This window comes from Emydura macquarii, unplaced genomic scaffold (assembly GCF_026122565.2).
Source record: "Emydura macquarii macquarii isolate MOO-44397 ecotype Brisbane River unplaced genomic scaffold, CSIRO-AGI_Emac_v2 contig_2924, whole genome shotgun sequence".
Lineage (NCBI taxonomy): Eukaryota > Metazoa > Chordata > Testudines > Chelidae > Emydura > Emydura macquarii.
Genome location: NW_027133061.1, coordinates 5,802,626 through 5,829,758, shown reverse-complemented (window position 1 = coordinate 5,829,758; position 27,133 = coordinate 5,802,626). Strand labels below are relative to the sequence as shown.

The 27,133-nt window shown below is 62.6% G+C and overlaps 2 protein-coding genes across 6 annotated transcripts; both read left to right on the top strand.

The window, feature by feature from the left end:
• The first annotated feature begins 925 nt into the window (after positions 1 to 925).
• Positions 926 to 16,231, top strand: USP21 (ubiquitin specific peptidase 21). 3 transcript variants are annotated; one of them, XM_067569563.1, is made up of 14 exons: positions 985 to 1,073; positions 4,404 to 4,497; positions 4,825 to 5,638; positions 8,182 to 8,241; positions 9,914 to 10,037; positions 10,730 to 10,841; positions 11,442 to 11,579; positions 12,126 to 12,190; positions 12,842 to 12,945; positions 13,323 to 13,409; positions 13,848 to 13,926; positions 14,437 to 14,544; positions 14,964 to 15,078; positions 15,693 to 16,231. In XM_067569563.1, the coding sequence occupies exons 2-14, from the start codon at positions 4,415 to 4,417 to the stop codon at positions 15,781 to 15,783; spliced, it is 1,980 nt and encodes a 659-aa protein (XP_067425664.1). In that variant the 5' UTR covers positions 985 to 1,073; positions 4,404 to 4,414; the 3' UTR covers positions 15,784 to 16,231. The 3 variants fall into 3 exon arrangements, with proteins under 3 accessions (XP_067425663.1, XP_067425664.1, XP_067425665.1); XM_067569564.1 differs by having other exon boundaries at positions 1,016 to 1,029; XM_067569562.1 differs by lacking the exon at positions 4,404 to 4,497 and having other exon boundaries at positions 926 to 1,029.
• Positions 16,232 to 19,397: 3,166 nt separating this feature from the next.
• Positions 19,398 to 26,616, top strand: PPOX (protoporphyrinogen oxidase). 3 transcript variants are annotated; one of them, XM_067569644.1, is made up of 13 exons: positions 19,398 to 19,589; positions 20,783 to 20,877; positions 21,453 to 21,587; positions 22,186 to 22,301; positions 22,520 to 22,652; positions 23,359 to 23,503; positions 23,840 to 24,030; positions 24,241 to 24,301; positions 24,652 to 24,770; positions 25,074 to 25,187; positions 25,467 to 25,616; positions 25,695 to 25,737; positions 26,020 to 26,616. In XM_067569644.1, exons 2-13 carry the CDS (start codon positions 20,791 to 20,793, stop codon positions 26,154 to 26,156), a joined length of 1,431 nt encoding a protein of 476 aa, XP_067425745.1. In that variant the 5' UTR covers positions 19,398 to 19,589; positions 20,783 to 20,790; the 3' UTR covers positions 26,157 to 26,616. The 3 variants fall into 3 exon arrangements, with proteins under 3 accessions (XP_067425745.1, XP_067425744.1, XP_067425746.1); XM_067569643.1 differs by lacking the exon at positions 19,398 to 19,589 and adding an exon at positions 20,171 to 20,199; XM_067569645.1 differs by lacking the exons at positions 19,398 to 19,589; positions 21,453 to 21,587 and having other exon boundaries at positions 20,687 to 20,877.
• The last annotated feature ends 517 nt before the right edge of the window (positions 26,617 to 27,133 follow it).

Genomic DNA, 27,133 nt, shown 5'->3' with positions numbered 1-27,133 from the left:
ACAAAGGCATGAATAATTTAGGTCAGGTCATCATCTGCCCGGGTGGGATGGCGTCTCCCAGCCAACCAGAGATGGCAGAAAGTGTTACTTGGGCGGTTGCTATGTAAGCGTGCAGCATCGGCAAGGAATACAAGAGCCCTCCTAGGTGACAGACTGAGTTGGCCATTGCAGATGTGACCCTTCAATCAAAGGAGGCTGCAGACTCCGGAAAGTCCTGTCCTCTGCCCACCAGCACCACCTCTGACTTGCTCCAATTCGGCTCCATCCAGCTCTTCGTCAGCCAGGAGCCGCTCTCAGCCCAGCCCGGGGTTAGTGCAGTATTCCCACACTGTCTCCCTGGGGACCCCTGCATTTGGCAGAGGGTAGGTGACGTGCCGGCGTCCCCTCAGGTATGCCAAGAGACATGTCCTCAGGGGGCAGGCTGGCCCACAGCTGGGTCCTGCCCCTTTTACTTACACATCTAGTGCTGCATCTCCCCATTCTGGTAGCATAGATGCTCCCACCAGCCCCTTCTCTTGGGGCACAGCATCCCCTGGGGATGTGATAGGTCCTGTACCCTCCCCCCCCAGCACAGGGGCCCCCAGGGACATGGTATGTCCCGTACTCCCCCTCTCCACCCCAGCACAAGGGCCCCTGGAGGACGTGGTATGTCCCATATCCTCCAGCACAGGCTCCCCCTCCCGCATCTCCCAAACTGGGGGGCTTGTGTTAATAATTGGGGGACAAAGACCCTTGGCCACCCCTAGACAGCAATAACCTGAACCTCGGTGACCCTACAATAACTGTCTCTGCTTGTGCTACTGTCTCTTTAAGAGGCGGGGAGGACGCCTTTCTGCCTCCATGGCGATGGGGATGTGTCACTAGAGCAGGACAGTGACGCACGCGCAGACTGAACCTAGACGCCGAAAGCGGCGGGGGGCGGCGCATGCGTAGTGAGCCGACTGAAGTAGCTCGCAGCCGGGCAGCGGGGGCAGAAACAAAGATGGCGGTGTCTGGTGCGAGAGTTGTTGCCATGGCGTCCTGCAGGAGGTAGGGCCCGACCCACCCCCACCCCCAGGGTGGCACCCTCGATGGTATGTGGGGATGGGGGTTTCCCTAGGACTGTAGGGCTGCCTGTGGGGTGTGAGATATATAGGGGGGCTGTATGTAGGGGGCTGGGGCCTGCACATAGGGGTGTAATGTGTGTGTATATATATATGGGGGGGGGGGGTGTATATAGGGGGTCACTCTATGTGGGTGGGGGCCTGCACATAGGGGTGTAATGTGTGTGTGTGTGTATGTATAGGGGGTGTGTATAGGGGGTCACTATGGGGGTGGGGGCGGGCGCCTGCACATAGGGGTGTAATGTGTGTATATATATATATATATAGGGGGCTGTATATAGGGGGCTGGGGCCTGCACATAGGGGTGTAATGTGTGTGTATATATATATGGGGGGTGTATATAGGGGGTCACTTTATGTGGGTGGGGGCCTGCACATAGGGGTGTAATGTGTGTGTGTGTGTGTGTGTATATATATATATATATATATATATATATATAGGGGGTCACTATGGGGATGGGGGCGGGCGCGGGTGCCTGCACATAGGGGTGTAATGTGTGTGTATATATATATATATAGGGGGGCTGTATATAGGGGGCTGGGGCCTGCACATAGGGGTGTAATGTGTGTGTATATATATATATATATAGGGGGTGTATATAGGGGGTCACTCTACAGGGGTGGGGGCCTGCACATAGGGGTGTAATGTGTGTGTGTGTATGGGGGCTGTATGCAGGGGGTGATTGCTGTCTCTAGAAGGGGCTGTGGGATGATGGGTAGATGTCTGTGCAGAGGGAGATGGAATGGTGTACAGAGGAGGGGGCTGTAGGGGGCTCTCTAGGGAGCTGGAGTTCATAGAGAATAGATGTGGTTTGGGGTCTGGGTGAGGGGAGGCTGGAATGATCAGTAGCTGGGCTGTGCCCTGCCCCTTGTACTTGGGTTCTTCTCCCTTGGAGACATGGGGCAGGCTGGCCGGCAGCAAGGGGTGCATGAATGGAGTAGGATGGGGTACAAGGGAGGTGAGCATGGGGGGGTGAGGGGGAACATCACTGACAGTTTTGAAAATAAATTCTCTTTATCTGGGTGATCCATACAGAGAGTGCCTCAAACAACACCCAGGAGATGAAAAGTCTTTGCTGTCTGGTGCCGCTCGCTCGTGAAGGTGCGGCCTAAAGAGACTATTGGTCCCAGCATCCCATACAGCGTGGCTGCTTGGATTGAGAGGAAGTGCTGCCTGCTGGGAACTGTAGTCCCTCCGGGCTGCACCTCTACATATAAAATGGGAGGCGGATGCAGCCTTCTCCATTTTATACAAATTTTGGGCAGCCCTTGGGCTCCTGGCAACTTGGCCAATGCCGTGCTCAGATGGGCCGAATCTGGGCACTGCGCCATTCCACTTGCAAGGGGAAGTGCCACGTGATTTGGGATTGACTGGCCAGCTGCTCTCTAGCCCTCACCTGGTTTCTGCCATGGCACTCCCCCGTGCTTTCCCTTTCTGAAGTACTCCATCCTCCGTCTTGAGGCCATTCAGCAGTAGCAGGAGCCTGTGCTGGTTTTCCTTAAGCAAACAGCAAAGAGATCATGCTCCTCTTATTCCAGTGGCTACTGTATGGCTTTCTATTGTGTCAAATTTGTGGCTTCCCGATTGCCATTATGATGGACTGGTAGGAACTTCATGACGATATCAGGGATAGAAAGAACATTGATCCTCCTGCTCCAAAAACACAGACCTCTTTTATTTGAGCTGAAAGGGAATCTCCATCAGCTTTTAGTAGTACCAGGGTTATGACACACAGCTGAGTAGGTCTGATTCCATCCAGAAGTTGGCAGCACTAGGCATATACATTAGCCAATTAATGGCAGCGTACAGGATTGTGCTGATGGACCCCAATTAAGGCATCCCGTACGCTTGTGTAGCTCTCTCTGATCCCATATGCCAAGTGTTGGCTGACTTTATTGAGTGGGATCAGTGCCCTCGCCAGTGTTCTGTGCTGCATGCCAGGAGGCAGCAGTGGGCCAGTGCTCCTGTTTAGGAGAGCAGGAGGGGGGAATCAATATGTTTCTTTGCCAGATAGGAGCATTGCTTGTGGTTATGAGCTCTGCGTTGGCAAAGCCCAGCCCCTGCCAGAGGTGGCTGGTGGGAGTATCTGGCAACCCACCTCCTGCCTCACAGCTCAGAAACTCACCCCAGTCACCTTTGTTGTTCAGCGAACAATGAGAGCCTCACTCACCCAAATCACTCACCTTAGCTGAGAGAGAGGTGAGATGGGGCAGTTTGCATCAGCCTCGGGGGTTTGACAGCAGCACTGTGTGGGGCAGAGTCTGAATGGAGAGCCTGGGAACCAGGCAGCAGGAGTGCAGACTGGGACTGCTGATGTGCCTTCGCCACGCCATGGAGAGACCCCTGCGGGGACAGAACTCCTGTCATCAGGGCCATTGAGCCCTTGACCTCTCTGCCAGACTGACACAAGGCACCCATTGAGCCCCCTAGTGGTGCAGGCTCCTGCTCAGTTATGGCGCCAAGATCGCTGGCTCCTTCTGCACGGATCACCAAGCTGCAGTTAGAGGGCAAGGCCTCAGAGGGCATGTCTACACAGCAGTTAGACATGCCTGGCTGGCCTGTGCCAGCTGACTCAAGCTAAGGAGCTTGTTAATTGCTGTGTAGACATTCAGGCTTGGGCTGGGACGCTCCCATCTCATAAGATCCTAGAGCCAGGGCTCCAGCCTGAGCCCGAGCATCTACACTGCAATTAAACAGCCCCTTAGCCTGAGTCCGCTGTCACTGGCCAGCTGTGGGTTTTTAATTGCAATGTAGACACACCCTTAGTTACACCTGCCTGGAGCTTGGTGACCTTGGCTGGAAGGAACCAAAGCCAATTAACTCTCCCCTGCAAACCCGCTGAAAGGGGAGTAAAAGGCTATCCCAGGCGACTGTCTTCCAAACAGAGCGGAAAGGGGGGTAGATGGCGTGATGCTGCCTTGAGCAAGGCATAGTCACTCCTGGCTCCAATAGCAATAGCTTGTGCTGGGTGATGGTGGGTGGTGCATTGTGGGGTAGGGAGAGCCTGTGCCTGTCTCTCTCTCTCTCTTCACCTGCAGGATTCCCTGTTGCCCTCCTGAGGATACCCTGCCCTTCCCGCCCAGGTGTGCAGTATCCCACTCTGGTGGGTGGAGTCCGATGGGGCCTGTCTCACTGGAGACCCTTTCTCCCTTTCCCTGGTGACACAGACCGGTTTGAGCCACTCTGGGCTGGGCTGTCTTGCTCAGACCTCTCAGTGTTTCCCAGAGACTCTGTGGCTGGAGGTCCTGGATGAAACTGCCCTGGGACCCTGTGCCTGGATCATCCTGTCTTGTGTTCTAGGGCCCCAGCCAATGGGAATCTCCATCTGGACAGCCACGGCCGAGGTGTGTGAGCTTGGTGCTGGTGGGGAAGAGACGTTCGCAGCTTGTGAGAGGTACGTCCGGTTGTGCTGCCTCTGAGCCCCGATCCCTGCAGCCCAGCATCTGCGCCTCAGCCGTGGCCAGCACCTGCTGCTGCAGAGGAAGGTTTCTGCTTCCCATCATGCAGCTTTGAGTTACAGAGAATCCTCTCAAGATTATACAGGGAGTCAGTGCTGGAATCCAGGAGCCTGGTCTCCCATTCCCTTGCTGAACCCACTAGATCACACTGCCCTCCTGGAGCTGGGACTGGCAGCCTGGAGTCCTGCCTCTCGGGAGCTGGGCTCTGAACGACACTGTCTCTGACCTGCTGCACTGACCCGTATTTCTCCCTGTCTCCCTAGGGTTCTCCTCTCTATTGTCTCTACGATGCCCCAGGCCTCTGAACACCGGGTCAGCCGGGCTAGGGAGCAGGTCATCACATCCCAGCCCAAGGCCACCACCAAGCTCCCAAACGGACACCGGGCCGTGAGCCAGGAGTGCCACGCCTCAGCCTCCCCTGCCCTTGCCAATGGGCTCTCCATGGCTCCCAAGCTTCGCCCACTGCCTCCCCGGCCCAGCCCGCTGGACGATCGGGGGAAGAAGCAGGAGCTCGAGCGGGGTCGTGCTTCGAAGCGCGGCTACGTGTTGCGGGGCTCGGTGCCCAGGCGAGGGCCGATGAAGGCAGACCATGCGGTCAAGGTGCCCAGCTCTCCACAGGCTGGCACCATGTCGGGCAGCGCCTCCTTCTCCCTGCCATCAGGAGCGTTGCTGGTGGGACGAGACTCTGAGCGCAGGAGGAGCAACCTCGCCCGCTCCAAATCCATCAGCATTGGGGATCTGAGCCAGGCGGGGGGGCGCGGGGAGGAGCTGAGCACGGTGCTGAGCCGCCTGGTGCTCCGGGACCACAGCCTGCCCTGCAGCCAGAAGCTGGGCCTAGGACCCTTGGTTCTGAAGCGGAGCTCTTCACTCAGGAGAGTCAACGTGTCCCCTGGGCTGGATGGGAGGCCTGCGGCTACGCTGCTCTCTGTCCGCACTGAGGGCTGCATCAGGACTCTCCCCCCCGATCCTCAGGTCTCTATGTACGTGCACCCCCAGGATGTCCCAGTGGCTGGGAGCCCACCCCAGGGCAAGGTACCGCCTCCAGCTCCAAGCAGGCCCGAGGAGAAGGCATCTGCTGTAAGAGCTGTTTGACATCTACTGGGCAGGGAGGGTAGCACTTCACGTTGCCATCCTCCCTGTGCTCTGCTCCTGGGCCGGCTGGGCTGGATGAGCCTCTTACTGCTGATTGCTAGAGGGGGCATCGCCTGGCCTGATGCCTGGGGACTGCAATCTGGGCCTTCCTCAAGGGGTGTCCAGGCAAGGGAGCGGGCGTTTTCTCCCATCTTGCCCTAGTCCTTACTTTCCATGGGGGTCTAGACCAAAAGCTTCCCTCGAGCCTTGGTGCTCTGTGGTTTTCCCCAAGCTGTCCCCCGCCTCCTTGTTCCTGTGAGAACCCAGCACCTGTGGGTGGGATCCTGGGTAAATGAGCTGGTGGTGGTTGTGATTCTGGCTTCAACCTGCTGAGCAAGCAAATCAAAAGCCAGTGCCACCATGGGCTCCCCCCAGTCTGCCCATCCAGCTGTGCGCTCTGTCTCCCATGTGGCGAGCGATGGAGCTGCCACGGTCAGAACGCCGCCACCAGCAGGTCTGCGTGAGGCAGAATAGCTGTGTGCGCTGGGGTGGCGGGAGGGTGATGTGCTTCAGCAAGATTGGCAGCTGGGACTTAGAGGTGGAGTGATTTTTCAAGTCCCTTGTCTGGCCGTAGCCACCCTGCTTCCCCCAGGAGGAGGGAGAGGCTGTGCCTCCACAGCCTTCACCATCCTCCTACTTGCCATCATGCACGTGCAAGCCTGTGGTAACTGGGCTGCATCAGAATTTAGTCACTGGGCTTGCAGGAAATCTGGGGAGGTCTCTGGGTTTGAGGAGCAGGAGCATGTCATGTCAGCAAGCCACCGGTCCCAGCGTGGGTCCCTGAGGGCCCTGTCTTGCTGTGCAGCAGCGACTTCGGCTGCTCCAGGAACTGCATCCAGCACTCCAAGCTGAAGTACCATTGATCTGCTGCGGGGCCCTCAGGGTGGAAGGAGCGGAGAACCAGTTTGTGGTTTCAGTGGAGACAGCTAACTGGTGGGATTGCGTGTGAAGTTAATGGATGCCCCAAGAATCGTTGGGTTGCTCACCCAGGAGGCTCAGGGATGTGCGTGCGTGCGGGTGAGGGTATGTGTGTGGGCGAATGATGTGCAAAAGCACAGAGGTCAGCGATGACCCCTCAATCTCTCTGGCAACTGCAGGAATCTCCCTGACAGTAGGTCTGGTGTCCAAGGCTCTGCCCCAACTGGTTGAAGTGGCCAAAACAATGAGGCCCCTCCCTTTTGGGGAGACTCCAAATCTTGATCTCCAGTCTTTGGGATCCCCCATGTCCTGACCCAGACCTCCTTAGCCCCTGCCTGCAGCTCCTCTTCTTCCCTGGTCAAAGAACCACCCAGGTGTGGCCACCTGGCACCTGCGGAAAGTGTAACCCCTAATCCGGTCTCTCTAGGAAATCTCTTATGTAATCTGTGTCTGAGCACAGGCATGGGGCTGACCACTAGGCATGGCTGCCACGCGTCGCCAGGCTTGGCATGTGCCCACCAAGCAGTCCAGTGCGCTATGGCAGCCCTGAGGCGGGTCAGGGTCCAGGAGTAGCTGGTTTCTTTCCCACCCCCATTCCCTCTAAGAGTGCTCCGGGCCTGCTGTAGTGTGGGTGAGTGTTTGGTTGTATTTTCCTTCTCTGTTCCCTGGTTCTTCAAACACCCACTGTCCCTGAAGTAGCTCTCCTTGCTAATTAATCCCACAGAGCTGAGCCTCAAGCAGGGCCCGGAATAGCCAGGGGAAATCGGATCAGCTAATGAGCTGATGGTTTATAGAGGCAGAGGGAGGACCCTGTGGTCCCTTCAGTTGGTGCTGCTGGGCAAGCTCAGCGCTCTGGCTGCCCGTCCTCCATGCAGCAGGAGCCATGCCAGGCCTGCAGGGAGCCACCCTAGTGGAGCTGCCCCGAAAGCTGCACCGCACATTGGCCGCCAAACGAGGGCTGCCGGGCAAGGGGGCGGATATCTCGGAGTCGGTGGTGCACACGGCTGTGATGGGGCTGCTGCTGATGACCAGTGAGGTAATGCACCATGCTCTTCCTTCTGCTGGCTGTAGGCAGCGGGACACCTCCAGCCTCTGGGGGCCAGACTGCACCTGAGGGGCCAGATCCCAGCAACCTCACCCCACCTGTCAGCAGACTCCATTTCAGATAGACCCCTCAGAGCTTTGCCCTCAGGCGCTTGGTACGGGGCCTCTGCCTGGGGAAATTGCCCACGTCAAAGCCACAGCACGTCGGGGCAGCTGGGGAGGTGATAATGCAACAAGGATGAAAGAATGAGCTGGGGAGGACAGGGTAGATGGGATGGGACAGGGTGGGGGGCTGTAAGGGAGGAATGGTCTGGCTGTGTGTGTGAGGCTGGTTGTGTGTGTGTGTGTGTGCTGGGCTGGGCTGGCCATGTGTGTATCTGTTTCTGGCCATCCTCGTGGTGAGACATGAGGAAGGGCTCAATCTATTTACAGTATCCCAACATGGACTCTTCCTGCTCACGCTTGAATTAGCTACTTCCCGATCCCTTTCCCGGGCGTTCATCCCTTCCCTCTCGTTGTCTTCTCAGACCCACCACACCTTCCTCCTCGGCTCTGGGCACATCGGACTCCGCAATCTTGGCAACACGGTAAGCAGCCGGCGTTCTGTGCTGGGAGCTCTGGGCAGCAGGATGTCCCCTGGAGAAGGCTGTCTGAAACGCCCGCAACGTGTATTTATTTGATGGTGTCACAAATAGCAGTTAGTGCCTGGGAAAGTGTTTGAGTTGCAGAAGGGCTGGAGTTGAGAAGGCTCCAGGCAGCACGTCCTCCCCGCGGCCTGGCCGGGGCTGCTCCCTGCGTTGCGTTCCCCTCTTCTGTGCCCAGTTCAGACCCAATTCTCCCTGTCCCGCCCTCGTGGCATTGTTCACACCAGGGCAAGTGAGTGTGGCACTGTGGTGTTTCACACCTGTTTTGCATTTGTGTAAGTGACGCAAAGTGCAGGGAATGGAGACCTGGGCCGCATGGTTTCTACATGATTGGGGCCGTGATTGCCCGATGTGCCATGGGCGGGGTGCCCTTGTCCTTGGGAGACCACGCCCTGCCAAGGAGAGCTGAGATTCCTGAGTGCTGTAGGTTCTCACACGGGTCTAACGTTGTGGTCTGTGTAACGCCCTCAGTAGTCTCCCTCGGTGTTGCCAGGTCTGTCCCTTACCTGGAGCTACGAGCGGCCGGGGGCTGTTCTCCCATCGCCACCATCTCTGAGCCAGCGCCTGCCTGCCTGCTTGGATCCTCGTGGAAGCAGGAGTGCAGCAGCCTTCCCCCAGCAGTGGGGATGGGCTCCTGGAGCCCTTGGGCAGGGACAGGCGGATGGGTGTGGTGATCAGGGTCTAGCACCTGGTGCTGCCAGAAATGTGGTGGGCGGGAGCCTGCCTGTCCCAAAACAAAGACCTTGCTGAGTCCAAATCAGGGAGCCAGCCAGTGCGCTGTGACGGAGCTGGCTCTCCTGCAGCCTCCTTTCCCACCCAGCTGTGGTTCCCTTTGCGCCCTGCTGGGCTTGTTGCCAGAGTACTGCTCCCTGCAGCCCCGGTGCTGGAGGGCACTAAACAATCCTGGGTCGCGCTGGAGGCTTTCTGACCCTCTGTGCAAACCCTGCTCTGTCTAGCATAGTGAGTGTCACTGCTGCCTTCTGCTGTGTGTCAGAGGCCCTGAGCTGCTGAGGGAGATTCTCCTATAGCCCAGGTGGCGGGGATTTAGCAGATCTGAGTTCTGCTCGTATGGTTTGTGAGGCTGCAACAGGCCCTGGCAGAGCAGTGAGCAGCAGCAGCTTTAGTCTGGCTACGGAGGTGGTCAAGCAGCTGCACACGGCCAGTGACTGTCTTCCTGGTGGGGGGATTGATCTCTGGGAACCCTCCTCCCTGTTACCAGCATCGTTCTCCTTCAGTGTGGGTGGACGCTTCCTTCGGGAGCCTGTTGGTGCCCCTCCTCCTTCAGCTGCCAGCCGGGTCTTTGCACAGTGACATGAGACTTGTGGCTACAGGGGCACCCTCTCTTAGTCGTTGCAATGGCGGGATTCAGCCAGGATTGGGACCGGAAAGCTGGGCGCAGAGCTTGGCTGGGTGAGGGGGTAACGGTGGGTCCCCGTGCCTGCACTCTCTGGGTTTGCTGCTCTCCAGGGTCCCTGTCCGGGTAGGAACTAGGGCCCCCTCCTGGGCTGGCCAATTCCACGTGCCCCTGAGCTGTGCCGGCCCTGCATGCAGAGGGCTGGGTGGGCCAGCGCCCGGGACGTGAGGCTCGCTGTGACGGCCTGTCTGTCCCCTGCAGTGCTTCATGAACGCTGTGCTCCAGTGTCTGAGCAGCACCAAGCCCCTGCGCGACTACTGCCTGCGCAAGGAGTTCCTCCAGGAGCAGCCCGGCGCTTCACGGGCCCAGCAGGAGCTCACGGAAGGTAGGTGAGCCGGCCGGGTGCCTCCCTGCCGCTCCCCAGCCTGCGCTTACACAGCTGGCTCAGTGCCCGGGAGCTCCTGGGGTCTGGTTGCAGTGGGAGCTAATCCCCGCCCCAGGGAGCAGGGTTATGTAAGCGCCCTGCCAGAGCCGGGCTAGCTGGAAAGTCTGTTACATAAACAGCAGGGCCGTGGCAGTGCTGACACTGCCCAGCGTGGGAGCGGGCACAGGTGTATGGAGGACAGGCCCATCTCCAGGCTCCGTGGTGCTGAGCGTGTCCATGGGCACCCAGGGCTGTGAGCGCTACACAGCGGCGCTCCGGGGGGCGGCACTAAGCGTGGAGGCGAGATCTGCCCAAGGTCCCTCACTCAGGGGCAGAGTCAGGAATAGGATCCAGGTGTCCATGGCTCCGACCGCTGTCCCACGCTGCCTTTGACAATGATTGAGTGGGACCCCATCCAGCTGTTCCTCCACCCCTCCCTGTCCCCCCGTGTGTAGGTGCAGGGGTTTGGGGGCAGCACTACTCTAGAGCTGGGGGTATTTCCCTGCTCCAGCAGGGTCCAGTTGGAGATTGGCCGTTTCCCCACAGGCAGGAAATTCCCCCGCCCCATGGCTGCTGTACCAGCTGGGGCGAGTGAGCCAGCTGTGGGGCAGTGCAGGCAGGGTAACGTGGGCTGGTGGCTTGTCTCCCTTCAGCGTTTGCAGAGGTCATCACTGACCTGTGGCACCCAGACACCACCGAGGCTGTGAATCCCGGGCGCTTCAAAGCCGTCTTTCAGAAATACGTCCCGTCCTTCACAGGCTACAGGTGAGAGGGCTCTGTCCTGTGGGCCCTACGGCCGTGGGGAAGGGCTGTCCCAGAGCACCATGGAAATGCAGCAGCCTCTGGGCTGTAGCAGCCAGCATAGTGTGCACCTTGGAGGAACCAGTCTGGCAAGGGCATGGGGTGCCTGGGATCTCAGGTCTGTGCAGAGCAACTGGGACCTCCCTGGGTCCTGCCTTGCAGCCCCTTTCCCACAGAGGCCTGCTGGAACTCGGTTCCTCTGCCTGGGAATATGATGCCCTGAGTGAGGGGGGCAGACAGCGGTGCTGGGGTCGGAGCCTGGCTGCCAGAGCGGCAGGAAAGCCCCACTGCTGATGAACCCTGAGTGTGGAGGGCCTTGGGGCCAGGGGAGGGGACCCTGCATGTGGAGAGTCCTGGGGGGCAGGTGCAGGGCTCAGGGAGGGGCCCCAATGTGTGAAGGGCGCTGGGGGGCAGGGCTGGGGCTGGAGGGGGAGAGACCCAGTGTGTGCAGGGTCCTGAGGGGCAGGGTCCTGGGGCCAGGGGAGGGGACCCAGCTCTTGAAGGGCGGGATGGGGCAGAGGCCCCTGCACGTGGCGAGCCCTGATGGGCCGTTCCTGTGTCTAGCCAGCAGGATGCTCAGGAGTTCCTGAAGTTTTTCATGGACCGGCTGCATGTGGAGATCAACAGGAAAGGGCGCAAAACTCCCTGCATCCTCTCTGATACCAAATGGGCCTCGGTGCTAGAGGACTCAGACCCCCTGAGGTGAGCAGGCTGAGCTGGCTTGGGGGCTGCGTCTCCCAGGGACGAAGCAAAAAGTGTCTGAAAGCAGCAAGACGGCCCCTGGCGACGGCTCTGTCGCTGCACAGCTGGGGGGGTGGAGGCGGTGGGGTCCAGGCCTGGCTGGGCCTGGTGAATCTATGACGGTGGCTCCGGCTGCAGGGGACAGGAGCGGCGCTGAGCAGGCTCTGGTTCTTCAGCGAGGGCCCCAGGGCTGGCAGGGGGTTTGGGGCATAGGGTATCCCAGGCCCCACAGCTGCATGTCGCCTGGGGGTCAGGGAGCCTGCTGCAGGGGGCAGAGGGAGGAGATTGACAGCAGCATGTGGCAGTCTTTCCCGCAAGGGCCGTGGGGCTGCGGGGGAGTTTGGGGAGTCTGAGCCCTGCTCTCAGGACAGGAGCCCTCACTGCACAACCTCACCCACCTTAGCAAAGGGGCTGTGGAGAACCCGGGCTGGTGTGTGGAGGGAGCTGCCCTTGGGGTATCTCCCCCAGCAGCCCCCCACTCTTCTCTCCCTCTGGGGTTTTTCCTAGTGATGATGAACGAGCCAACCAGATGTGGAAGCGCTACCTGGAGAGAGAGGACAGCAAGATAGTGGGTGAGCACGACCTCCCTGTCCCTCTGGGCCCGTGGTCTGGCCTCCTGACCCCTCCCTGCCCAGTCCCTCGGGCCCGCGGCTGGGGGCTGAGCCAGAGCAGAGCCCTGACTGGGACAGGGCTGCATCTCCCTCTAGCCCCTTGTGCAAAGGGCTGGACTCTGAGCTCCACGTGTGCTGGGGCTCAAGGGCCCAGCATCCTGCTCCTCCCTGGTGGAGGGGGCTGGGTCTAACCGAGCCAGCAGACATGCCCGAGAGGGGCGCGGACTCGAGTGCTTCTCCTTTCCCAGGTGGCATGGGCAGGATCCGAGCCCCTGTGGGGAGGGGAGGGCCACGCACGTCCCCTCTCTCCCGTCTCTAGCACAGTCGGGCGCCTGAGCCGCTGTGTGACCACGCCCATCAGTCACTGGTGACGGAGCCTGGCTGATGACACTGGTGTGCTCCAGTCCCTGATGCCCAGTAGCTCGGCTGGCGTCGTCGGGGCTTTGGCCCTTGGGGATGGCAGTGCTGGGACAGCTCTCTGGGTACCGGCGCTCACCACTGCCTAGAGCGAGGGGAGGAGCCGCACGTCCCTGGGTCCCTGTCAGGGCAGGCTGAGCTGGGGGCGCTGGACAGGGAAGCACACGTGCTCACCCTGCCCCTTCTTCTCCCCAGATCTCTTCGTCGGCCAGCTGAAAAGCTGCCTCAAGTGTCAGGCCTGCGGCTACCGTTCCACCACCTTTGAAGTCTTCTGTGACCTGTCCCTCCCCATCCCAAAGGTAGGGCTTGTGGGGGCGGGCAGCCCGTCCCGGCTGGGGTGCGCAGGGAGGGACCCGCTGCCCTTGCTGTTCAGGCTCATCCTCTCTTCAGCAGCTGGATGCCCTGTCCCGGGGGCTGTGGGGGGCCATGCTTCTAGTGTCTAGTATGTGCCCGCGCCCCCTCCCCTGCTGCAGCATTCCTGAGCTCCCTGCACTTTGCCAAGCCTGGAGCAGCACAGGGCTGCCCCCTCTTTGCCCGTTCACAGAAATGAGCTGAGCCAACCTTGCTCTGGGACAACCCCACCCCCGCAGCCAGGGCAGAGCCTGCCCCCCTTGCTCTGATGCCGTGCGTCCCTCCCTGCCAGGCCTGACCCCCCCTCCCCTGCTCTCCCTTGCAGAAAGGCTTTGCCAGTGGGAAGGTCTCGCTCCTCGACTGCTTCAGCCTTTTCACCAAGGAGGAGGAGCTGGACTCTGAGAATGCTCCGGTAAGGGAAGGGCCGGAGGCCCCACTGCCTGGGGTTCATGGGGAGGAGCGCTTGCCCAGCTGTGCTTGGGGGGCCTTGACCTCTCCATCCTTGCGGGTGGGGCAGGAGCACTAGGAGCTGGGCCAGACAAGGGCTGCGGAGGGCTGCAGCATCGTTACTGTTTCTGCAGCGCGGTAACTGGTGTAGCACCTGCTGGGGTGCTTGGAGTCCGAGATCACGGCGCCAAGTGGAGGGGGAGGGGGCGGCATGGTGGGGAAGGGGGGAGCAGGGAGGGAGGGTAGGAGTCTGCGTGGTGCCCTGACAGCCAAGATGGGCGGGAGCCTGAAGCTGGACGTGGGAGGGCAGCTGGCAGGAGTGGAACCGAGCTGGCCAGAGCAGGGTTGAAGCAGGCCCCTGCCCTGCGTGCTCTGAGCTGGGCTCTCCGGTGCCTTGGGGCAGGTCTGTGACAAGTGCCGGCAGAGGACGAGAAGCACCAAGAAACTGACCATCCAGCGCTTCCCCCACATCCTGGTGCTGCGTATCCTTTGTCTGCTGCGGCGTGGCAGTGCCCTGGGGGGAGAGGGGAGCCACGCACACCTGGCTCGGCCCTGCCTGGCGTCCGGGGACGTGGCAATCAGCTGGGGTTTTCCTACTGGGGTGCGACTTGTTAGGTCCTGGCCATTGCTGACCCCTTGGCCCAGAGGCCTCGCCTAGCCCAGCACATGCTGTTCTGCAGCTCGCTGTCTGGCTGGGCTCCTGACAGTGTCCCAGCGCTGGGCGGGGGCCGTGGGCTCACACTCAGGGGTGGGGGGACTGTTTGTTTGGCAGCCTAGGTACAACCATGTGGCAGATGCCTGCTCGGTGTCTGGCCTCTGTCGGGCTGGGATCCGTGGCCCCGGTGACTCTGGCAGTGTAGAGAGGGAAATGCTGGATCCCAAGGGGCAGGGCTAGCGCAAGTTCTTGCAGGCTACAAGCCCTCCTCCCCATCTGGCCAGACCCCCCATCCCTTGCCCGGTACCTCCCTTAACCCAGACGCTCCGCTGCCCAGACCTGAACAGGTTCTCCACCACCCGGTACTCCATCAAGAAATGCTCTGTCTTCGTGGACTTCCCTCTGCAGCGACTCAACCTGAAGGAGTTCGCTAGTGAGAAGGCTGGTAGGTGTCCGGGCACCAGCCCAACCAGCCTTCAGGGCTGTGCAGACCAAGTCCCTGGATGTCCTGCGCTCTCCCCCAGAGCTGTGCCTGGCAGGGATCGGCTTGACTGCCCTCCGGGCATGGCATTTTGACCCCGGCTGGCTCTGCTAGCCGGGCCTGGCTTTGCAGGAGGGGGATGCTCTAGGAGATCGAGGCTGGAAGGCAGCCAGGAATGGCTCTACACGCAGGGAGTGGGCAGGGGATGCCTCCCTCCTGTGTGGCGAGGGCTCTGGGGGCAAGCCAGGGGCTTCACTGCCTGGGGGGCGGGGGAGTGCCAGTGGGGCTGCTGCGCGGAGAAGGCTCTGGCTGGGTTGCTGCATGGCAGGGTCTGGGGGAGCGTCGGGGCTGTGCGGCGAGGTCTGAGCCATTGTGTGTTGCAGGGAGCCCGGTGTATAACCTCTATGCCCTGTGCAATCACTCGGGCAGCGTGCACTACGGCCACTACACCGCCTTCTGCAGGGACCAGGCCGGCTGGCGGGTCTACAATGATTCCCGGTAGGTGGGGGCAGGGCACAGGGTGAGATCCTGATCCCATGGGCTGGGCACAGGGTGAGATCCTGAACCTCCCCGAGGAGGCGAAGGGACCATCGGTGCGGGTCTGGGTCTGGGTGCGATGCTGGCACGTGCTGCAGTGACTCCCCAGGGTCTCTTGGGGGGAGGGTCTAGCCCTGGCAAGGCAGCGGGTCTCCTATGCCCAGAGGGCACTCTCAGGCTGGAGAGGACTCCTGTGCCCGGGTGGTCTGCGGGTGATCTGGGCTGCGTAGGTCTTGGATTGTGCCTTTCTCAGCCCTGCGCCTGCCCCAGGGCCACCCATCGCCTGCCATCCGGCTCCAGTGAGCAGCTCTGCCTGGGGAAGCCCGGAACTGCTTTGAAAGCTGAGAACCCCCTGCCTGGGGACCAGCTAGGCCCGCGCCCCAGTCAGTGGTGGCCCTGGGTGCTGCTGGGTGCCGGGGGCACGGCCGGGTCAGTGTGACCTCGCCTGGCAGGGCCGGTGGCTGGGAATAGAGCTCTCCCTGGCACTTTGGCTTAGCCTGCAACGCGTGGCCCTGGCCCCAGCGGGATGGCTGGGCCGGCCCAGGTGCAGAGCTAACGCCGTCTCCCCTCTGCAGCGTGTCCCCGCTGAGTGAGAACCAGGTGCCATCCAGCGAGGGCTACGTGCTCTTCTATGAGCTGGACGAGCATCACTGGAAGAAACACTGAAGTGTTGGACCCTGGCGCCTGCGCTGCAACCCTCTTACCTCAGAGACTGAGCCCGGCTCTCGGGGGATCCCCCTCGGTCCCCCTACACCTGCCCCCCTGATGTCAGGAAACCACAGGCCTGGGCCGTCTGCCCACCCACGGGCTGGAGGCAGCGTGTGGGGGAGTGCCAGGGGGAGGATGGGACATGCACACCCACTGGACGGGGCCGAGGGGCCTGGCCTGCCCATCGCCGGGTGCGTGGGTGGGGGCCTAGCATGGCCGCCTATCCCTGCTGTTCTGACGCGAGGGGCTGTGTGCACACAGCGAGGCTGTAAATAAACCCCAGAGCCACCCCCCAGGTGGGAACTTTTTGTGAATAAATTTACTAAGAAAAGTGTCCAGTCTCTCTTGGGGGGAGAGGAGGAGAAGGGCCCTGCTGGGGACTTGGGCTAAGCTCTTCCTCCCCCACCTGCTGGTGAACCTGCCGGGATCCACCTGGCCCCGGGCTGTCCGGCACCAGGACCATCTGCTGCAGGCTGAAGTGGAAGAGCCCGCTGTTGCTGGCCTGGGGCCCGGAGGCTCCGTGCAGAAGGGAAGAGAGAGCCGACGCACATGCCGCCTGCACGTCTCGCTGGAAGGAAGCACGGTCTCAGTGCACAGGGCCAGCCCCAGGTGAGCTCAGCCCAGCCAGCACACGGGGCCCAGAACACGATGGTCTTGGCCTGAGAAACACCGAGAGCCTGGGACATCTGCCTCTGGCAGGGATCCTGCCCCCACCTGCTGCTGCGATGGCCACCTACCGGGACAGAACTCTCCTGGGCGGACGGGCAGGTGGGGAGCAGGGGCCGTTTTCCCTCCCGTTCCGATGCTGAGCTGAGCTGGCAGAAGCCAGCGGCCCCAGGGGAGTGATGGATCCAGTTTGGTCTTGCCCAGGGCCAAACTATCATGCAGCCTCCCATCCAGCTGTCCTGCCTGCGAAAGGCCTTTTATGGAAGGACCTCTGAGAGCCTGCCGTGGGGCCCCTCGCTTTGAAATGGCTCTGAACCCCTAACTCTGTCTCCAGGGATCTTCCCAACCTGCCATGAGGTTGAGCACATGGCTCAGAGCAGGGGGGAGGGAGGCGGGCGCAGGCCTATTTAAGAGGGGGAACTGCTCTGGGCCAGGAGGCTGACCCTTGCCCTGCATACGATAGGCTTGCAGGAGCGCAAGGGCAGGACAGACTGTGCCCAGCCTGGCGCCGACATGGGCGTGTGTCTTTCTAGATCTGTTCTTTCTAAAGCCGTGTAACGGGAGGGCTTTCAGTGTAAAGTTACAGGGGTTGGGGGTACTTCTCTGAAAACATCTGCTAGGGCAGTGGCAGTGAAAAAAGCTACCAGGAACCATTAGGAAAGGGAGAGATAATAAATCAGAAAACAGCATGATGCCACTATGAAGCCGTGGTACGTCTACTCTGAGAATCCTGCATGCAGCTCTGGGCACCTCATCTCCTACCGGTTGAATTAGAATAGGAAAAAAGTACAGAGAAGGGCAACAAAAATGAGTAGAGGGCAGGGAAGAGCCTCCGTCTCGGAAGCAATTCAAAAGACAAGGATGGGTCAGTTTGGAAAAGAGAAGGAAGGGGGGGGGGGTACGATAGGTCTGTAAAATGACTGGTGTGGAGAAGTGACCAGGGAGGTGTTGTTTACCCCTTCCCCTAGCACAGGAAGCGGGGGTCACCGAATGAGATTAAGGGGCAGCTGGTTTAAAAGAAAGGGAAGGACGTACTTTTTCCCACACTGCCCAGTCGGGGTGAACTTGGCAGGGGCTGTGGTGAAGGCCAAGGGTAGAAGTGAGCTCGAAGAATGAGGTGAGTCCCTGGGGGCTAGGCCCATCAATGGCTATTAGCCACCCCGTGCTCTGGTGGCCTGAGCGTCTGGCAGCAGAAGCTGGGAGTAAATGACAGGCCCGAGCTCTCGGTAATTGCCCTGGTCTGTTCATTCCCTCCGGCGCACCTGCCATTGGCCGCTGTTGGCGGGCAGGATACTGGGCCAGCTAGAGCAGAGGGGTGAGGGTGGCTGTGCTCACGTCCCAAGGAAGGGGTCAGATCCGGGGACTAGGAGTGTACCCTAAGCTAGAAACAGTGACCGCTCTGCCCAGCCCCAGCTGGCGTGGGAGCACCCAGCCACTGCATTCGCTGCTGCCGGGCTGGGCTCGCCTGGAAACCATCCTGCAGAGGAGGCTGGGTAGCGGGCAGTGCCAGCCGCCCACAGGGGACTCTGTGCCCACCTGAGCTGCTGAGATCCCCATCTGATACCAGGCGAACCCCCGAGCTCCCAGAAAGAGGTTTTAATAGTGGACGAGTGGCCCCTGCCGCAAACGCCTGCTGGATGGGAGAGAGGGGTGAACGTTCAGCCAATGCCACCTCCCCCCCCCACGGCGCAGGGCGCCCCCCCAACAGGGAGAATGAACTGCAGTGGGGGCACCCCGTATGCAGGCCTCTGCCTGGGGGGAAGCACCCCCCTTTGGGGAACCTGTAAAGAGGTCACGGCCGGGCGACGACGCCCAGAGCTGCTGGCCCCAGCATGGCTGTATTGTGTCAGAGAGGGGACAGGCCCAGGCCTCTGCTCTCCCAGTGCAGGTGGGGCAGTGGGATAGTGTGTCTTCACCTTCCCCCCAGCAGAGGGTCTCCATTCGTCCTGGCCCCTCTCCCTCCCTTGGGCTCCCTTTCCAGGACTCGCTCCAGTTCCATGTAACTCAAACCTCCAGGGACAGTTGGCTAAGTGAGCTCCCTCCAGCCAGGAGTCCCTGCTGGGGGTCAAACAGCTCCCCAAAGCTGGGCCGGGCCCTGGGGTGGATGAGCAGTGGGGGCTTTAATGGGAATGACACCCCCCTCCCTGCCACCTAGGGGCAGCTCCTTCTGTTACACTGGGAATGGGACAGCCTGTTCTCCCTGCCCGGGCACATCTGCTGCTCCTGCCCCAGCCTGCAGAGCTGGCCGGTTCCCGGAGGACCCCTCCCGTCCAGCTGGGATCCTGGCTGCCGGCTGCTCTGCACCTGCTGCCTGGGGAGGGCTCCTGAGGGCTGGGCTGTGTGTTGACAAACATGCGGTGCTGGTTGCCAGGAGTTAATCAGCCCCAGCTGGTGAGGAAGGGGAGGCTGTGATCTCAGGGGTCTGCCTCCCTCGGGCTGCCCCGGTTGCTAAAGCACTGCAGCATGTTTATAGAGAGCCCCACGGCCCTGGGGGCTGCTTATTTCAGGCTCACACAAGTTAAACAGGGCTGCAGAGAGGCCCCAGGAGGGTGTGGGGCACCATTCCTGCCCACAGCACTTCACTGCCAGGGTGTGAGGAGAGCCAGGCCAGGGCAGGTGAACTCAGCGCGTGAGCTGCCTTCACCACCCGGAGAGGCAGGAATGGCCGGTAGCCATTTGCCATCTGAGATGTTTCCATGGGCTGCTGCTCCCTGGCACCGGGCAGTTTAAACAGGCCAAAGCCCTGGAGGGGGCTTCTGGGGGGCCCATCTCCAGCTCCATTGCCTACGGTCCAGGCCCCTAAATTAACATCACTCCAGGGTCTCAGCCGTGACCCTGAAAAGCCTCGTCAACGTCGCCCCCAGGGCTGCCCGGATCCGTTCTCTGACACAGCCTGCCGGGTGCGAAGTGGGGTGTGTCGTGGGCCCTGGCTCTGCCAGCAGCCAGGACTCCTGGGTTCTCTTCATGGTTACAGCGGGGTCCCCCTGCCGAGGGTGGGTGTTGTTTCCTCGGTGGCTGTGAAGGTCCTTGGGGTTAGGCTGCCAGGGAGGTGCAGGACTTTGGGTTCCTCCCAGTGGGCCCATCTAGGCCGAGGTCAGGTAAGAAAACGATCAGTTTTATCCATGGGTTGGTGTTCTCCTGCTAGCCGCTGCAAGTGGCTGGTGCTGGGGGCTGTGGACTTGCCTTGTGGTTGGGGTGTGGGGGCCTTGCCGGTTTGTTTGCCTTTCAGAAGGGGCAGCTCTATACAGGGGCTGGGCGGGACAGTAGCAGGGTCAGTGGGGAGTGACACAGGGCAGTGGGGGGCTGGAAGGAGAGGTTTCGGGGTCAGTGGGGGAAGGGGTATTGGGAGCAGTGGGGGGTGATAGGGGGCAGTGGGGGAAGGGAAGGGATATTGGGGGCAGTGGGGGTGATAGGGGGCAGTGAGGCTGGGAGGGGTGGTGGGGTCAGTAGGGGGTGATAGGGGGCAGTGGGGGAAGGGGAGGGGTGCAGTGGGCGGGCTATAAGGGGCGGGGTTACTGGAGGGACAGCCTCCCCCTGCTCGCCCCGCCCCGCCTGCCTTGGTGGGCTCACTTTGGCCGCGTCCCGGCCACCGTACCCCGCCCACTCTGCACAGGGGCGGGGCCGGCCTTGCTGATTGGTCCATATTTTGTTATGCCCGCCCCCACCCTCGCCAATCCCCGGCTGCGGCAGGGGCGAGCGGGTGTTTGGGTAAGTGGCTCCTGCTGCTCGGGTCGGGGGTGTAGGGGGCGGTGGGCAGTGGGGTTGTGGGGGGATGGGCAGTGGGGGGCGGAGGGGAGTTGGGGGGCGGGGTGGGGGGCAGTTGGGCAGTCAGGGGTGGGGAGTTGGGGGCGGGGCGGGGTGGGGGGCAGTGGAGGGGGATGGGCAGTCAGGGGTGGGGAGTTGGGGGGCGGGGCGGGGTGGGGGGCAGTGGGCAGTCAGGGGTGGGGAGTTGGGGGGCGGGGTGGGGGGCAGTGGAGGGGGATGGGCAGTCAGGGGTGGGGAGTTGGGGGGCGGGGCGGGGTGGGGGGCAGTGGAGGGGGATGGGCAGTCAGGGGTGGGGAGTTGGGGGGCGGGGTGGGGGGCAGTGGCGGCTGCGGGCAGCGCTGCGAGTGGCTGGAGTCCAGCCCCTGTCGTGGGTCTGGTCCTACGTGCGGCGCCGTCCCAAATTGCTGCTCCCCCCCCCCCCGGTGGGGCTAGACCCAGAGACCCGGGAGGGGGAGCGGGAGCCGCCGATCCCTGCGCCGGGGCTCGGCCGAGTCTCCTCCCGCCGCTGCCCCTCTTCTCTCCCCAGGCTGCTGGATGCCGCGGACGGTGGCTGTGCTGGGCGGCGGGATCAGCGGCCTGGCCGCCTGCTACTACCTGGCCAGGAGCCCCCGAGCTCCCAAGGTGAGATCTCCCGGGGCAGCGCCTGCGGGGGACGCTGATGCAAGGGGTCGCTGACCCTGGGCCCTGCCCCGCGGCTCTGGGCACCGACTGAGGCCCTTCTGTGGAGACCACAGACCGTGCCCCGGCCGCCCTGCCCTCCGGGGGTGGAGAGGAGCCCCAGCCCCACAGTTACCAGCCCCCGGTCTCGGCTGGGAGCGCCGGGTGCCTGTGTAAATGGGATCTGGCGTGGGGCTGACTTGGGCGGTATTTGAGGGCCCTGTGATCCCAGCTGCCCCACCCAGCTAGGGCATTGCAGGCTGGTGACTGAGCCGCCTGGCTGTGGGGCAGCTCGTGGGGCTCTTCCCCACCTCTGGGTGCCAGGCTCTGGGGCGCAGGAGGCACCAGCAGGGAGATGGCGCGATCCGGCGTTGACCGTGGTGCTTCGTGCCAGGAAATGGCCTCCAGAGCTCAGGGGAGGCCGGGCTGGGCTGGCCGGCATGCAGCCCTAGCCGCCCCGTGCCAGGAGCCTTGCTGAGCGACACATGGGAGCGGGGGCGACTGCAGCCTTGCCCTGACGGGCTCTCCCCTCCCCACAGATAATCCTGCTGGAGGGCAGTGGCCGCCTAGGGGGCTGGCTCCATTCCACTCGCACGGAGGACGGGGCCATATTCGAGCATGGCCCCAGGGGGTTCCGGCCTGCTGGGACGGTGGGGAAGAACACGCTGCTCATGGTGGGTGACCAGAGCTCACGGGGGTGGGGGCATGGGGGGGGAACATGGAGCAGTGGTTCTGCAGCTAAGGGGGATCTGTCCAGCTGGGCTGGTCTCCTAAGGGAGGGGCTGGAAGCCCCCATGCAGGGGCAGGCCTCAGTGCTGCCTCTCGGTGGTTGCTGGGGTCTTGCAATCCTCCAAGGCCAGCAGGACGGGCAGCTCAGTGATTCTGCTGCCAGTATCTGCGTGTAGCCCTGCTGGGGGGCTGGCACTCCGAATCCCCTGGCTGGAAGGGCCTTAGCGAGGAAGCAGACATGCCAGGGGACTGCGGGAAGGAGGGGAGGGCGGGCAATGGCTCGGAGGGAACCTGGGGGGTAACATCTGCCAGCCGTGGTGGGTGGAGTAGGCTAAGTGGCCGTGTGCAGCCAGCTGATTTTGGTCTGCCCCACCCCATCTCCGGCAGGGACAGGGGTCTGGCATGACAAGCCTCCCCTCCCCCCCAAATCTTAGATGGAGGTGGGGGTGTCTGTGGGGTAACAGGGGCCCCTAATTTTGATCATGGCCCCTCAGTGCTACCCTAACACCCAGTAACCTCCGGCGGTCGGCATCTGTCCTGTAGGTCTCTGAACTCGGCCTGGATGCAGACGTCCTCCCGGTGCCCGGCGACCACCCGGCTTCCAAGAACCGCTACCTCTACGTGAGCGGGGCGCTGCACAAGCTGCCGGCCGGCATTGGGTATGTGCCCCGTGGCTGCTGCTGCCCGTGGACCTGCCTGGCCGCTGTCTGGGGGAGCTGCCTCTTCCCCCTCGCTCCCGGCAGCTAGTGACTGTGCCGTGGGATGATGGATCTGGGGGATGGGGACAGGGAAGGTCCCCAGCTGAACTCCTGGGAGAGCCCCCACTGCCTCTGTTCACGTCGCGCCCCAGCCCGCTGACCCCTCTCTTTGTTGGCAGTGGTGTTCTGCGGACGGTGCCGCCCTTCACCAGGCCCCTGCTCTGGAGCGGGCTGCGTGAGCTGGTGGCTCCCCGGGGCACCCAGCCGGATGAGACCATCCACGGCTTTGTGAGCCGCCGCTTCGGAAAGGAGGTAGAGTCCGGCCTGAGTGGGGGGCTGTGCGCGGGGAGGGGAGCCAGGCAGGGAGCCGTACAGAGCAGGGCACTGGGACACATCCCGGGCTGAGGGAGGAGCTGCGGCTGGGCTCCAGGGTGTGACAGCAGCAGCTCTGCCTATCTTCACCCTGCAGGGGTTGGGGGAAGGGGGCCAGGCGTGGCCCTCCATGCTAGGCCCCAGGCAGCCTGTGATCTGTGCTGGACTGTCGTGGGGTCTTGCCTCAAGCCTCTGTCACTCGGGGCCACTGAAGACCCAGGGCACTTCCCATAAGAGCCAGGATGTGAACCCAGGTGTCCTGAGGCCATTCTCTCGGGCTGTCCTACAGCCTGTCAGAAACACGCCGGATTCTGCATTTCCCATCCCAACCCATCAGGCCGTGTCACTGTGCAGTGGAACAGCTGCCACCTCCTGCCCCAGAGGGGGCTGCATTGCAGTGACAGGTTTCTCTGTTGGTATCTCAAGTGGGATGTGGCCTAGTGATAAAACAGGAGAGATCGGAAGTCTCAGCCCCTTCACACCACTGCCCCATGGTGGACGTGAGAGCTGCCCTCTCTGCACCTCCGACTCGCTGGCTCTCAGCTCCCCCAGGGCCCCACTGGGCAGAGCCCTTCTCTCGTCTGTGCCCAGCGGGTGGGGCTGGGGCGGGGCAGGCCCTGGCTGATCCTCTCCCCTGGTTCCCCAGCTGGCAGACATTGCCATTGACAGCCTGTGCCGGGGGGTGTTTGCTGGAGACTGCCGGGCCCTGAGTGTGCGCTCCTGCTTCCCGGCGCTGTTTGAGGCCGAGCGGAGGCGGCGCTCCGTCATCCTGGGGATGGCCCTGGGCGGAGGTGAGAGCCGGCTGCGCAGCTCCCGCGAAGGGGCTCTGGGGCGACGGAGCTGCTGGGCCGGGGTGGGCTGTTCTATGCCCCAGAGCGCGCTGCGGGACGGCTTTCCCCAGGGACGGGAGCATGCACCTGACCAGCATGCTGCTCCGTGGCTGGCCGTGCGGCCTGCTGCCCTGGGCTCTCAGGTGCCCAGGCCAAGTCTGATCTCGGGGGGCCCTGCCCCTTGGTGGCAGCCGAGTTGGGTCAGGGCAGCTGGGTAGAGTTGGGAAGCCGGGAGACCAGGTGGTTCCTGGGGGACCTGCTGTCTGGCCGGGTCTCTAGCCTGTTCTCCACGCCTAGGGAAGGGCCCCGCCCTGGATTCGGCGCTGAGCCGCAGGGCCTCTGATGAGCGCTGGAGCCAGTGGTCGCTGCGTGGTGGCGTGGCGACGCTGCCCGAGGCCCTGCAGGACTTCCTGAGCCGGCATGGGGTGGAGATGCACTGCCACGTCCGCCTGCGGCGCCTGGAGAGAACGGGGGCTGAGCACTGGCAGGTGGGCAGCAGGGTGCAGCCTCCTGCACACACCCCCCCCCCCCCCCGAGTCCCCAGGGCTCTGCCAGGCACTGACTGGGAGAGGGGAGCTGGGAGCCAGGACCCCTGGCTCCTATTCCCAGCTCTGCCACATTCCCCCTCTCGGCTGAGTGGGGCAGTGGTGTAGCCCTGGGCTGAGGGTCTTGGCTCTGACGGCACCTTTCCCATCTAGATCACCCTGGAGGACGGCAGCGTGAGAGCAGACCACGTGATCAGTGCCCTGCCGGCCAGAGGTAGGGGTGGCAGGGGGTAGCCCCTCTGCTCCGAGGGGATCCAAGGGGTGCTGTGTTCCCCTGTGGCTGTGGAGCCCTCTAAGCCCTCAGGGGTGGGGGGGGTCCAGTCTCTGCTTCTTCCTCAGAGACCCTGTGTGCGCCTGAGCCTGGTTGGGGGCTGGGCGCTGCCTCCCACTCAAGGACCCCACCTCTCAGTGCAGAAGTGTGGGCTAGTGGTGAGAGCAGGGGGCCTGGACACGTGGGTTCTCTCCCTGACCGTGGTCTCGAGCAGCCGTTCCTGCTGGGTGCGGGGGCAAGGTGGGGGCAGAGCCCCCCAGCTGCCCAGTGCTGAGGCGTGTGTCTGTTTCCAGCTCTGGCAGTGCTGCTCCCTGGCTGGGCTGAGCCGCTGGCCCAGGAGCTGCGCAGCATGGAGGCTGTGTCGGTGGGCGTGGTGAACCTGCAGTACCACAGAGCCACCCTGCCCATCACGGTGAGTGGGGCACCCCGTAAACCACTGCCGCCCCCAGCTTCCCTCCCCCGGGTACCCAGCATTACCTGGGGCTAAGCGGGAAGGGGCCCCAGCTCCCAGAACTCCCCATGGGGGAGCAGTTCAGGGCAGGGGATGGCTGTGGGGCAGGGGGTGGGGGAGCTGCCAGGAAGTCAAGTGCAAGGTTAACAGCAGAGCTGGCTTCCAGAGCTGGGGGGAGGGCAGGATGCCCTTCCAGCTGCAGTCTCCCAGGGGGAAGGGAGGCAGGCCCCGGGGGTGACGGGCATCTCCTTGTCTTGGTCCCAGGGGTTCGGGCACTTGGTGCCCTCGTTCGAAGACAGCTCCCTGCTGGGCATCGTCTACGACTCGGTCGCCTTCCCGGAGCAGAATGGCACTGGTGACCCTTCTGTGCGGCTCACGGTAAGGACAGCCCCTGCTCCCACCAGGGAGGCGTGCCGGGTATGAACGGGCACAGGTCCAGCCACGGCCCCGGCTGGCTCCTCCTATGGGCTGAGGGAGGACCTGGCCCAGCATCAGCTCAGCCCTATCCTCAGTGTGGGGTGAGGCCCCCCCATTTGGGGTAAGGTCAGGGGAGATCCTGGCTTTCTGGAGCCACTAGCTCTCCCCCTAGTTCAGGGCAGGGCAGGGGGATCCGGGGGCTCTCGATCCTGCTCCCCCTGAGGTGGTTTTGCTTGGCAGGTGATGCTGGGAGGAGCGTGGTTCACACAGGGCTTTGGGGACCCGGCTGCGGTGCCACAGGCCATGCTGCTGAAGCGTGCTAAGGAGGCAGTGAGGGCACACCTGGGCCTGGCGGGCGAGCCCTCCCGCGCCATCGTCAAGGTGCTCACGGTAGGTGCGGTGGGGGTGGGCAGTGGGAACTGGCTGAGCCAAACTAGCCCTCACGCCTGTCTCTGGTCCTTTCCACAGGCCTGCATCCCCCAGTACACGCTCGGCCACTGGCAGAGGATAGGTAAGGTGGCGCTGCCCCTCCCCCGTGCACCTATGGCACCAGGCTGCCCCCTTGTTTGTTGGAGGGCACTGTCCCCTCTGCAGTAGTCAAGCCTGGGGGTGGGGTCCTGGGCTGGGCTGTGGGGCACAGCTGCCTCCCTCGGTGGTGCCCCTCACCTTGGCATCTGAGCAACATGCGCATGGTGTGACTTCTTGGGCTGGAGCTGCTCCCGCCTCTGCCATGTGCAGTGGGTGGGGTGGCAGAGGCCCCTCTAGCCTTACCCTCTCTCTGTCCCCCCGGCAGAGACCATCAGCCGGTACCTGGAGCAGGAGGGGCTGCCGCTGAGCCTGATTGGAGCTTCCTACCAGGGCGTCTCCGTGAATGACTGTATCTACAATGCCAAGACGGCTGTTGCCCAGCTCCTGGGCCAGGCCCGCTGATCTGCCCCCAGGCGCCTTTTGCTTGAACTAACCCTACTCCCCCCAGGAGGCAACGGGCTCTGCGTGAGGAGAGGCTGCCTTTGCCAGAGGCACTGGGGACTGGACTCCTACCCGAGGCGGGTGGGGCTGGGGTGTCACCCCCAGGAGCAGTAAGAGGACTCGGCACCTGTTGGCTACAGCCCAGGGTAAGGGAAGCTCCCGGACTTCTTCCAGCTGCCCTGATGTTCTCCTGCCTCCCAGCCCTGGCCCTGCTGCTTGCAGGAGTTCAGCAGGGGGGGGTGGGGGGAGATTGGCTGTCACCCCTGCAGTGCAGCTGGCTGGGGTTCCTGGGGAGGTCCCCCTGTCCCACACAATCTCAGGCTTTGTCATGGCCTAATAAATTCGTGTGGCTGGGTTAGCGCTGTTTTGGGTGGAACGACTCCTCTGTGCAGGACGGGGACAGGCAGGGGAGGACGCCACTGCGCATAAAGGGGCTCAGCAGAAGCTGTGTGGGTTAGAGGCCGGGTTAGAGGCTCTGCACACGCTGAGGAAATCCAGCTCCTCCCACCCCCCAGAGCTGCGCTACCCCAGCAGAGGGGCGGAGGGATGAGGCAGGGCTGCTGTAGGTCCAGACATTTTATTCCGCCCCCAGAGGCGCACTGGCACCCAGGGCTGTGAGTGCATGTCGCTAAATAAATAACCCCAGCAAATCGTCAGCAGGGGGAGCTGCCCTGGCTCCCTGAGCCCCCTCTGGTCACCACCTGCCTGGGGGAGGGGGGAACTGTGAGCACAGTGCACTGCCCCCTCCCTTAAAGTGAATTCAGTGCTGGGGAAGGCCCTGGCTGGCTTTAGGGCTTGCTGGAGGCTGCCGGGGGGGGCCAAGCACCAGTAGCACTAGTGCCTGAAGAGCCCCGAGGGGGAACCTCCAGCTCCCCGCTGCTCCCAGCCCCAGGACCCTCCCCCTGGCCCTGCCGCTCCCCTGGGCTGCCAGCATCTGC

Excerpts from the sequence above, each read along its gene's own strand:
- USP21 (XM_067569562.1), top strand. The coding sequence starts at position 926 with ATGCGTAGTGAGCCGACTGAAGTAGCTCGCAGCCGGGCAGCGGGGGCA. Across the intron at positions 8,242-9,913 it reads TCCGCAATCTTGGCAACACG|TGCTTCATGAACGCTGTGCT; the intron begins GTAAGCAGCCGG and ends TGTCCCCTGCAG. Across the intron at positions 12,191-12,841 it reads AGAGGACAGCAAGATAGTGG|ATCTCTTCGTCGGCCAGCTG; the intron begins GTGAGCACGACC and ends TCTTCTCCCCAG.
- PPOX (XM_067569644.1), top strand. The coding sequence starts at position 20,791 with ATGCCGCGGACGGTGGCTGTGCTGGGCGGCGGGATCAGCGGCCTGGCC. Across the intron at positions 22,302-22,519 it reads AAGCTGCCGGCCGGCATTGG|TGGTGTTCTGCGGACGGTGC; the intron begins GTATGTGCCCCG and ends CTTTGTTGGCAG. Across the intron at positions 24,771-25,073 it reads GAGCCACCCTGCCCATCACG|GGGTTCGGGCACTTGGTGCC; the intron begins GTGAGTGGGGCA and ends TCTTGGTCCCAG.